At 37.3% G+C, this 12205-nt stretch overlaps 1 protein-coding gene and 1 long non-coding RNA gene across 5 annotated transcripts in view; one reads left to right on the top strand and one right to left on the bottom strand.

Annotated features, from left to right (window-relative positions):
• The window catches only part of zgc:173742 (DNA topoisomerase I, mitochondrial), a 34081-nt gene that overhangs the window by 13126 nt on the left and 8750 nt on the right, over positions 1-12205 (bottom strand). For 2 of the 4 annotated variants that reach the window (XM_024281672.2, XM_024281669.1), the window contains exons 5-12: positions 7817-7933; positions 7561-7630; positions 7314-7441; positions 7125-7240; positions 6195-6316; positions 3161-3283; positions 2890-3077; positions 2672-2816 (exon numbers count right to left, since the gene is read on the bottom strand). In XM_024281672.2, the coding sequence (XP_024137440.1) occupies positions 2672-2816; positions 2890-3077; positions 3161-3283; positions 6195-6316; positions 7125-7240; positions 7314-7441; positions 7561-7630; positions 7817-7933 (1009 nt within the window). The remainder of the gene's footprint in view (positions 1-2671; positions 2817-2889; positions 3078-3160; positions 3284-6194; positions 6317-7124; positions 7241-7313; positions 7442-7560; positions 7631-7816; positions 7934-12205) is intronic. The other 2 variants (XM_024281673.2, XM_024281670.1) reach the window with 1 other exon arrangement.
• LOC112152242 lies at positions 20-978 on the top strand. The gene is made up of 3 exons (XR_002920262.2): positions 20-276; positions 540-595; positions 685-978. It is a non-coding gene; the product is annotated as an uncharacterized LOC112152242 (long non-coding RNA).

The raw sequence follows: 12205 nt of genomic DNA, 5'->3' as shown, positions 1-12205 counted from the left end.
TGAAAGAGAAAAGGAGCACCTGCGTACAACAACACGTTAGTCACATTACCAAACAAACATTATGTTAATTGTGGCATAAATTCAGGCTTCAGCACAAAAACACAATTTTTAATCATCCACTGTTTGTTGAACTTGATAACCTGCAGCAAAGACAATTAGACCCACCGACAGTCAACACAGCCACATCGTCATGGAGACAAACAGTGGAATAACTTAACCTTTTGGCACAAAAGAGGAAGAACTGAGCAAACATGAGGGGGACAAAAAGTTTGAAAGGTTTGGCTTAAAGATCACGTTTAATTTGTTATTTAACAGAATTGGTTTTAACATTTCTCCTGCCTTAATTAAAATCAACCGTTTTTGGAAAATTCCTTTAATATTTGTGTCGTGTTAACCTCACATAAACAGCTGAATAACTCCACTTTGTGTATTCAAGCAGAGATTATTATTATGATTGAGCAACAAACGCAGGCAGAAAGATCTAAGATCAATGCTCATCAAGCCTCTTTCAAGCAAAAATGATGGATTTTTGTCATCAGAAATCGAAGACGAAGTGTCCTTTCAGAGTCGGTGAACACAGACTCCTCCTGACACGGTGCTGCAGACGAGACACCATGAAGATTCTTCGGTTACAGCGGCTTAAATACCAAAAAATGTGATCTCTGTTCATGTTATCTCCTGCAGGACTTCCACTCTCCACATTCCAGCAGTTCAGATCAAATTCTACTGGAGACTTTAAACATCTTTGTCCTGTAACTGTGAGAGATGTTCAGGTGTGCCGTGACAGATGTTCAGGTGTGCCGTGACAGATGTTCAGGTGTGCCGTGACAGATGTTCAGGTGTGCCGTAGGAAATTATTCATTTTCACTGATCTAAAAACATTTTCTATCTATTGTCCAGCATCAGTTTTTGCACTGCATCTCCCACAATGCACTGGGTTAAAGTAACAGCACTTCTGTCCTATGCTACTAAAATGAAATGATTTATTCACCCAAAAAACAAAACATTTTTTGTTAGTTACATTTAAGAAAAAATAAAATGATAAAACTTCAAAATGTTCACTTTGTGTTACGATCGAACATAAACATGAATATAACGCGTTTTGTGTGTAAAAAACAAGCATGTTATGATCAAATAATTGTTTAAAAATTGCAGTTGCTCTGGCACAAACATTTAAATAAATATATTTAAAAAGTAACATTTTGGAAAGAATATTTTACCGTTTTTATTGGTGAGGTCACATAAATTAATTATTAATAAAGTTATCAATAAATTCATAACAACTACTTGAGCAAATTTTCAACTAATTAAGCTGAAAATTATTATTGAAAAATAATCACAACCTTTATTACATTTTGGAACAACAGCCACAACGTCCAGCTTTTCTGCCTGAATTATTAAAAAATGTTGTTGTGAGATTGTGGATGGACTGAACCTCAGTACAGATTATAGAGTTTCTCCTGTTTTACATGTTTGGATGCTGGTGTAACGCAGAATTTTTGTCAAGGAAAAATTGTAGCTTGGCACAAAAAAGGTTGAAAAACACTGGACTAACCAGTTAAACTTCACTATTCAAATGCTGCATCAGGTCTTACTGGCCTCAAACTACCTCCTCAAAGCCCATTACGCCAGTTTCCCAAAATGAACATCTCTAGCACGGCTGCTACATGAATAAATGATAGAACTGAGTAATGAGTGAAAGCTCTGCAGGGACACATAATGTAGTGAAAGTGTGCCAATACAGACGCCAGCATTCAGGGACACAGAAGATCCACTTAATAGGAGGAACAAACCAAAACCGAACATGAAGGCCATGGAGAAACGGCAGCTGGAGCCAAATCACCAAATAATCCAGGAGAATAGAGTCCTCACAATCCTCCTCCACTCCTTCAAGACCCAAAGTGCTTCAGAAATAATATTTCTATTCACAAAGGTTCATCCAGAGATGTTGGAGCGAGAGGACATCAGTGAGCAGTGTGGCTATGTCTGAATTCCCACCCTTGAAGGACCATCTATTGCCCTGGATTTTAAAACATGATGCTCACTTCTTAACTTTCGTTTTTCTAAATGCCGATACGACGTCACCAATCTCAGAAAGTCAAAATTGAATCAATACAAACATTTAGTGTTCTGATGGAGAAAATGTGGAGGGTTTGTTAAAAAAATAAATGTTAGTGCCGCTATGCATTGTGGTCTATATTCACTAATCTAGTGAGCATCGATGCATCCTAGCTGTTCGCAAAGACTTCTGGGAAGTTTCTAGTGTACCCAGTTTTGGAATAGTAGATTCCAGCTGCACTACAAAATGGCGAACGCATTATATAGTGAGTGGGGAAGGAATTTGGACATAGTCAGCTTGTTTGAAGTCCACACTATTTGGACTGCCAAGGGGGAGGAGTCACTCAGTCCAGTTCTCATATACAGTCAATGGTCTTGGTTGAGGACAGGAGCCAGAGGTCAACCACCATCTCATCCCCACAAAAAAGTCTTATGATAAAGCTCCTAAAGTTCTACAATTAATGTTTTCAAGTGTAGAAACATCTGAGATCAGAGCGTTTTATATTTTACAAAAATAAAATCTGGTGGATTCAATGTAAAAAAAAAAAAAAAAACAACTTCCATAATGATGAGATTATTTCAAAGACTTTTTTCCAGTATGGAGATCTTCTACCTTCAGTTTGGAGTTTGCGTTGAGCATGATGTATTTGATGGCTCCTTGGATGTTCTCAGTCCAACTGGCCAACCAAGTCACGGTGTTGTCGTGTCGCACCTCCTTCCAGTGATGTCCGGGAGGCGGGTCAGGGATGCGGGCGTCCCTGCCAGAGCAAAGGGAAACGTTAGAAAGAGCGTCTGTCTTTCAGATCACCTCGTTTTCTACATTCCACTCACTTGCTGCAGTTGATGATGACCTCCTCAGGCTGGATCCTTTTCTTCAGCATTCCCTGTTTCGGGTGCTCGCCTCGACCTCGGAACAGACCCGGAGGTTCGATCTTGAAGTTGCCGATCCGTTCCTTATGGTGGTCCAGCAGACAGTAACCAAATTCCTCCACGATTTTTTGATTTGCCTCTTTCAAGGTCTACCGTAGAAACCAACAGTTGAACATTTTGGTTTACAGACCATTGAGAACACACAAAGGTCGACACAGAAGCCGCGTTTGACCTGCTTCTCCTCTTTGCTCAGGTTTTTTCTTGCCTCCACTCTGGCTTTATGCATAGCATGGATTTCGCTAAAGTCGCACTTGTCAAGATCTTTAATCACCGACTTCTCCTCAGGACTCATTTCCTGGCCAAGAACAAAGTAAAAAACGTTTGTATAAAACAATTCCACATAACACACAAGACCCAATAAAATGAAGCTGGTATGAACAGTAAGCAGAACCCCATCAGAACCACTTGGACTTTTCATGTGAAGGAACCCAAAGCCTCCTCAAGTCTAACCAGCTCACAGACAGCTGCAGCTTAGCAAATGAGACTTACAGTATCCACTTTCTAAGATTGCAGGTTGTCAGATCAAAGTATTCACAACCAACACGGTGACTGCAGGCTAAATGTGTCACCAGCTTTTGATTTCTCCTGCTGTCTACAGATGAAAGAAATGTCTTAACAACTTAAAACTCGACTTTTAAAGACCCGCTCCAATGAAAATTGTATTTCTGGTGTTTTTAACATGGTCTTGTGGCATTTTTCTGATTACGGCAAACACATAGTTAAAAAAAAAAAACCTTAAAATTGCATTCGAGTATTTTTTGTTTCTAATCATTTTATATCAGGAGCAGATACAAAACTAAAAGATAGAAAATCCGCTTCCTGCTCCGCACAATTCTGATTGATCCAGAGAGATGCCGTCTGGGTTCACCGGATCATTCAGTCTCTCTGTGAGGGTCTTCCATTCACCGCAGTGAGAGCTGAGAATAGATTACGACTGTTTTAAATGTTCCCTTCGTCTGTCTGTGGTCCAGGTGGAGCATTAATCTGAACGGGGAAATAAAAATAAAACTGGGGGATGTTTTTATTATTGCCTCAACTAACTATTATTTTATTTTTATTATAGTCTTGATTAGGGATACAACAATATTCAGTATAAAACCAAACGGTTCAATACAACTTCGACAACTCAATACGGCATTTTTCACAATACGCATTTTATTTATTCAGTAGCATCTGTAGTGCTGGGAAATATGGAAAAAAATGTATATCACGATATAAAATATTTTATATCACGATAGTGATATTTATCTATCTATCTAGATATAGATATACGACAATAAAGTATATTTTCAAATGTCACAGCTCACTTTTCTGACTATTTTAAGTAACAGAGAACTGAAAAGTCACAATTTACAAAACGTTTTAGGGCAGCAAAATAAATGAAATGAGAACAGACGTGGCTGATACACAGCAGCCTTCACATGTTTAAAAAAATAAAATAAAAAGGTATTTAAACTAATTTAGAAAAAAAAACTTTTAAAGTGAACAAGTTTCATGTTTCTGAGTGGAAAAACTAATTTTTGCACAAAATTCAATTACATCAATTGCGTCAACTGTTGAAGAGTTATAACCAAAACAATATAAACACTGAAGCTAAAGGTCCAATGTTAAAGATATTTTTTTTTCTCAGAACTTAAGTCAATGAGCGGAAGTTCTGTCTCATTTTTGAACGGATAAAGAAGCTCTCGCTAGTTTTATTTTGAAAACAGGAAGCTTCACTAACATTTTATTTTGAAGATTTGTTTACTTCTGGTGAAAGTCGCGCAGAACATTCAGCTTTAAAATCCATTCTGTATTCCACAGCAATAAATATTTTATGACACTTTACTATATTTATAAAGATCATGAATCAGATCTTGAACGTCGCAAATTTTCTGACTCGAATTTTCGGGAGCAGATCACAAGAATTGAGTGTTTGAATACTTGTTACAGCTCTAATCCACAACTTTGGTTTATCTCTTATTTTTGTAATCTCATGTTCATTTTCGTGGACTTTCCTCGAGCGTTACAGGGATTCTTGCATTACCATCGGGGAGGGAATAGCCTCCTACCTACCGTGGCGCTCAGGCTGGCGTGTATCCTGTCTTTGCCCAACAGTAACTGAGTCAGTCTTAAGCAATCTTACTTTGAATTATCATTGAAACTTGATGCCTCCGCCGCCCCGATTGCATCTAGTGTGAACCTTAACCCTAACCAGGTATGAGTCCACGTCCAGTACTGCGTTTAGTACCAGCGGTACTGCATTCGGGACCGGTACACATCCGGGACCAGTTTACGATACCAGTTTGGGAGCCCTGATTTAATTGGGAAAGCCAGAACATCAAAAAATGTCAAGTTGGGGAAACCCAAAACGTCCAATTTTGACACAAAGGGGTCCTAAACCACATGTCCATGGGATGAGAATGTGTTGGTTCTTCTGAAACTATATTCAAGAAAGAAAACAACTATTTTTTATTTGGCTAAAATAGCATCATAATTAAAAAACCACTGAGAATGCTTTGAAAACAGATCAAAAGATGATCCGAGTTTTTTTTTCCAACAAATCTGTTCAGACAAAAACTAAGTTTTCAGTCTAAAGCAGAAGAATCACAGCTGACTAGCATGAGCAGAACTTATACTGTGACAAGGTGATCACTTTTACAGCTTTTTAGAAGAGCTTTTCATCAGAGAAATCCAAGAATGGCTAATCAAGAAAAAAATAATACTGTTGAAAAACATGAAATCATGAGGAATCCAAACATTGCCAAAGCAAAGCTCTTTTCTGAACCTGCAGTCACAGAAACACCTTTCCAGAGATCCTGACATCACAGACATGCAGTCAGCCTGTGAGCCTGAGCATGAATGACACCGGCGGTGGGCGGGCACCGAGGGCAGTGAAGCGAGGAGGGTTTTTCCAGCTATAATAAAACTGTTTAATTGGATTTGTTCAAATGCACAGCAGCTAGTTGTCTGGATTAGCATATCAATGCTTTCACATAAATCGTATTTTCAAGAGCATTGAGCACTAAGCAGCGCAAAATTAATTCTGTAATTTTGCATGATATGCTTGAGGCTTGGAACAATGTTTGTCTTTATATGAGGACACTCTGATAGACACCAATAAGTATGTACAAGTCCTCAACACAGCCTGCATTTTAACTCCACGGCTTCTCCCAGGAATGATGCTCAGGACCAATCGCCTCATCACAACCTAAAAATAAATGTACCTTCCTCCAGTCTTTGAAGAAATTCTCCCGAAACACCTTCTTGGTGGTGTATTCGTGGTCCAACATCTGCGCAAAGAAAAGTGCCACCTCCTCAGCTGCCGCGCTCAGTTTCATCTTCTTCCCTAGAAAATCAGGAACTTGTCACTTCAGAGAATGAATCAGAACGACACACTCCGCTGTTTTAAGGCTTTATAAGGCTTTTTATTCTATGAGCCAAATTAAAAGAAGAGTTTTTCACCTTCACACATGAGCCTTTGAAAGCTACTGTTTCTAAAACTCAACGTGCAGCACCACCTCCTCTGCTGCTCACAGGGGATCCTGCAGAACTTTTAGGGGTAAATGCAATAAGATAGGAGTTTATTGAAGTATTTCAAGTGTTCTGCTGTGTTAAGTTTAAAGAGATCTACAATCACAGCAACAACACCTCAAACTACTTGCTGTGAAACTATGTCGACACTAAAAATCATTCAGTGCATCAACCAGGTTCAAGAGGAAAAACATTTACAGTGAACATGTCAAAGTCACGGCCCGGGGGCCGGATCCGGCCCTCCAGATCATTTTATTTTATTGTTATTAATCACCCGATGTCATCTATTGCTAATTTCTAACTTGTAAAATTTTGACAAAATATTATAAATATTATATATATATTATATAGTTAATTTAATCTGAATAATATTCCTGACTTTTTATTATTTATAATTATGTTAAAAAGTTTTAAAAAATGACATTCTGCTAGATTTCTGGACTATTTTGGCATTTACTAAGATTTTTTTGGCTATTTTGGAGTTTAGCTCATATTTCAGCTACATGCCAGCTGTTTTTGGATAACCTAAGTTTTCTTTTTTTTTTTTTAGACTAATTTGGCATTTAGCTAATATTTTAGCTGGCTATCAGCTGTTGCTCAAGGTGGAGCATATTTCCACTGACCATCATAGTAGAAGTGCACGTCATCAGGCAGCGGCTGGTACTCCGGCGGGAAGTAAGGACCATTGTGTTCCAAGGACTTCCACTTCACTCCGTCTTCATACTTTTCTTCCTCCCACCTTCAAGAAGCCAAACGTTAAAGAAGGAAAGTGGCAGCAGGAGGTTAGACTCAAACCTATCCAGCATTCCAACCATCTCCAGCGATTCTTCTCTTCCTCCTCCTTCTTCTGTATCTTCAGCAGCTTGGCTTCCTCTCTCTCCTCTTTGGTCCTTTTTGGTTTTTTGGGTAAAGGATGATCTCCTTCCTCTTTCTTAACAGACTGAGTGAAGAAAAATACTCAAGAAGCAGATTGAAGCTCAGCCATGGAAAATTGATTTTCTACAAATTTAAGCTTTAATTCAATAAATGGAAGCAGATTACTGTAGGAGAGGATCTTACCTTTTCTATTCTCTTCTTTGAGTTTCTTTCATGAGCTTCCTCTTCACTTTCATCAGTTTTTCTCTTTAAACTAAAGATGGTCAACAATTTAAATAATGACGTATACAGAATAAATGAATACAAAACATCATGTTATTGCTTTAGAAGTAAAGAAAATATTCAGTAATAAAGCATAAAACCCTCTTAGATCTTTCAGGAAGTGTCAGAAGCACTCATACAAATGTTGGCAACTTGTGTAGAAACAGCTGAAACTCACTGAGGTGAAACGGAGTGTGACGAGCCATCCTTGGGTTCATCTTTCACTCTTTTCCTTTTCAAGCTCTTCTTCTTTGTAGAAAAATTCTCCATCTCTTCTTTCAAAGCATCACTAAAACTCAAGAGAAAAATGATGTTTTTTCTCTAATGCCTAATGACATCCATGATTCTTAAAGTATTCATGAATCAGAGCTCAGTTTTACTCTGCTACCTAATAATCCTAATAAAGGGACACACATCTTTACTGGAATGGGACAGCATCCATTTCAAGTGGTAAACAGTAGGACTTTAACAAGAATCCAAAAGCTCGGACACTCGTACTATGTTACAGAAAAATGAAGTAGGGATATCTGTGATGTCAGAAATCCCTCGTTTATTTTCTTTCTCAATACAGTAGAGTAAACATAGGGCAATGTAATTTTTGCTCTAAAATTGTAGACTGATTTCAAGTATATAAACTAAAACTTTGTTTCTATTTTGTTCAATTTTATTCCTACAAGAAAACAGATTCATTAAAACAATAAAAGACATCTCATGCAGGGAAATGAAAGAGAGCAGAATGAAGAAAAACGTGTTGTTCTGCCACGTTACACGCATACATTCAACAACTGTACACATTGTGACGTAAAATAACTTGCAGATTATAAAAATCAAAAATGGTTGACAGTAGCATAAAAAATAAGATCATTTATACGCATCTTTTTTTACACCTGTATAGTGATTAAGAACAAAGTCATTAGTTGTATTTAAAAACTTATTGTGCCACTGTGACTGAAAGGAAATAAACCTTCAAAGTAAAACTTCTCATTTTCTTAGTAAAACTTTAGTGTTTTTCATTTATTGAGATAAAGAAAAAACACGTTTCAAATGATGGACTATTTGAATAAAAAAAAATTTGAATATAAAACCATATATATAAAAAAGAATCTAGTCATGAATTACATACAATCATACATTCGATTGTCTGCTAGCATGGTGGAAAAGTCGTACCGGAACAAGTCCCTAAAATATTCATCTAAAATTTTGGGAGTTTTTTAGATTTCACCTAAAGAAGAATCAAGTCAATTTGAAAAACATTTGTAACGCTCGTCAGTTTAGATGAAGACTGAAGGTTTTTTAGCTGTTCCAATTTCATTGAGGTGTTTGTGTCCTTATTGATGATCTTCTGCTCATCACAGGACTGTGGTCAGCTAAACTTTGAGGATTTGTGATGTTTAGGTTTTATCGATTGCTTAATTAAACCAGAATTGATTGACACAGATTGATAGAAATATGCATCAAACTGCTTTTGCATAAAACTAACATCTACTAGAAAGCAAAAACAAATGAAATTCAGGCAACAAGGAGATAAAGTGATAAATACATTTCTGTCTTTCATTGAAAATCTGTGTTTTGGTTTTATTAATTCTGTTCTAAATAAAAGGTATATGGATGGTGTTTCTTTTTATACATCATTTTAATTATGTGTAATCATCATTTGGCTCTTTCAAGGTCTACCATTTTAATTCTCAATACATCCAATAAAGAGACATGCATAAACCAACCATTATATAAAATTGTGAGAATCAATGTTTCATTTGTTGATCCGAATTCATGAATTAAATTCCCACCTAAATAATGATTAACAGTTCAAGCCGAGAAGGTTTTTATAAACCAAGTTTAATTGGTGCTGAACTCTTGATTTATTAATGTTCTCATGTTTTCAATCTGATTTATTTTTTTTAAACTCACAGCTGAACAGAAAAACTGCTGAGCAGACGGAGCTTAACAACGGAAAAATCGATGTAAAGGACAAACTAAGTAAATATATAAATAGAGAGACACAATAACATGCTCCTGACCACGTGTAATCCACATATTGGGGTAATTAAAAAACTAACACAAAACAATAACTATAATGACATAATTAGAGCAGTTGGAAAGAAAAAATAATTACACAGCTGCAAGCTTTACTCCGCAGCATCCCTGCAGAGGAGAAACGCGACGGACAGGAAAATGGCCAACTTCAAATTAACGGCTCTGCTGCCAATAAATATCTGCTCTTTGTTCATATAGGAGTTAGTCAACCCTTAGGACACGAGGTGTTTCCGAAACATTGGAGCAGATGTGCTTTTTCTCTCTGTGCAAACAAATATGTTCAGGTTCTGCTTTGGTGTTTGGCCATGATGCATTATGGGAAAAGATACTTTGAAAGTGATTTACTGAACCCTCAGTAACTAGAATGGCAGCACCAACTGAGCAGACTTTCTAATCCGCTGCGGTCCCTGTGCGCTGCCAGAGTATGACCTGATGACTGCAGATAGGAGGCAATTAGCCTTTTTCTGCCCCGTGACTCCATCTGCTCTCTGCTGCATTCTGAATGAGCTCAGCAAAAACATCGTTAAAAAAATGCTGCGTTTACCGCTAACAAAATAGGCTTCAAATCCCCTAAATGTAAATATATTTTATCTTTGGGACGTGCTGTGAGGGTGAAACTTTCAAAGTAACCAATACTATTACCTGGTTTAGCATTGAGGTGCTGATGCTGTGCAAGATTGTGGCCAAAACACCATTCATGTTTATCAAAGATGAGTCAGAGAAGAGATCTTCAGGGATCTTTTTCAGTAAAAGGTAGCCATAAAAAAATAACATCCAAGATTTAGCTTTACATAAGTGACAACGGTCTGCACAACAATGTCTATTTACTTTTGGTTGCAAAGTTAAAATGACAAACGTGGCGACATGAACTAAATCAATTACAAAAGGTTTCCATTGTGTAGGAATCCATATCGCCTCCCGTGAGGAATGGAGAGATTTGGGGGGAGAGGTAAACGCAAATCCTTAATACCAGCAGTTCTCATCACAGCGTGTCACATTCAATCCCGAGGAAATTACCGTCACATCACTGTTCCTAACCTCTGCGAAAGGCCAACGGCTCGCAAGACAAGAATTCTTGGTGTCAAAGACACAAGAGGAGAATTTTTCTGAGTTATTATGCTTTTAATTAACGACGGAAATCCAAAAGAAAAGCAGCTGCGCTACAGCGCTCTGTGGAAGGAAGGAGAGGGGGAGTGCCAGGAGACTTTATATTTTTTCATTGTCTGAACTGCACTACTGACCAAAATCCATAAAACGCTAAAAAGAATTGTAGGTCAGCGAGTTCATTGACATTTACGCTCCACAGTTCTATTAGCCTTATGTTTCTTCAACGAGTCTGCTGGAAGGCCCTAACTGTGTCCGAACACAAAACCCACTCACCTGGAGCAGGTACCACCGGATCCTTAACAACTCTTAAAGCAGTCTTATTCTCAGTAAAGATCATATGATGGCTCTTAAAAAACAATATGCATTGAAATGAAAGGTTTCTTTTCATTCCTGTGTCATCTTTATGCACAGGAACAAAGAAGAGACTTTGGAACTGGAAAACAAAAAGCTAACTAAAGTGCTCCATGAAAGTGTAAAGTTGTTCTCCCATCTACTCTCTGTTCTCATAGATCACAGTGTCATCTGCAGACATTAGGGTTAAGGCTGGATTATCGGTTATAATTTCCAGAATCAATTTGATTAAGATTTATTTCAATTCTTTTGATTCTTCAATTTAATTCAATTTTGAGTTTACACATTTGTTTAGAAATACCTTAATAATCCACTATTTAATTTGAATATATTTATATTAATCTGATCCAGATCACAGACTGTAAATGTATCAGTGAAATAATGAGATTGTTAATATCATCCAGTGTTACATGGATTCTCTAAAGAGAAGTTCTAACAAAAATGTTCAGATCATTAACATTGGAAACATTGTTCTGCTTCTCCTGGAGGACGTTTCAGTTTGGCCACTAGGTGGAGATCGCGCTATAGCATTACGCTTTATTTAAGAAAAAGAAAGTATAAGGAAAAAAACGATGTTTTAGACCACAAATGGTTACTTTAAAAAATATATTCTTAAAAGAGTTTGGAAAATTTATACCTGTGAGCTTATAAAGATGTTCATTTAGTCAGCAAAGTAAGTTTAGGTCGACTGAGCGTTAGCGTTAGCCATCCTATGGGAATTTCTATTAAGCGTTAGCATCAAGCTAGCTGACTTTAGCTTTATTTTCTTAATTTGATTTATATCTTTTATGAATCGATTATTGATTTATTAATCTTAAATCGATTAATCAATTTTTAGATCCGGCTCTAATTAGGATCCAGAGAGATTCACTTCCTGTTCCCATTTCCCCAATCACATCTCTCTTCCCTTTATGGATCTACTCGTCCATCTCCTTCTCTTCAAGCTTACATCCTACCTGAGGAGCACATCCAATGACAACATTCAACTTTAAACCCTCAGGTTGCTGACTGATGTTTTATTTGGTGAAGTCAAAGAACCCCGCCCCCCTGTGGCCTGTGCTGTTCATCACAGTCC

This window comes from Oryzias melastigma, linkage group LG6 (genome assembly GCF_002922805.2).
Source record: "Oryzias melastigma strain HK-1 linkage group LG6, ASM292280v2, whole genome shotgun sequence".
In the NCBI taxonomy this organism is placed as follows: Eukaryota; Metazoa; Chordata; class Actinopteri; order Beloniformes; family Adrianichthyidae; genus Oryzias; species Oryzias melastigma.
This window is presented reverse-complemented; position numbering and strand designations above follow the sequence as displayed.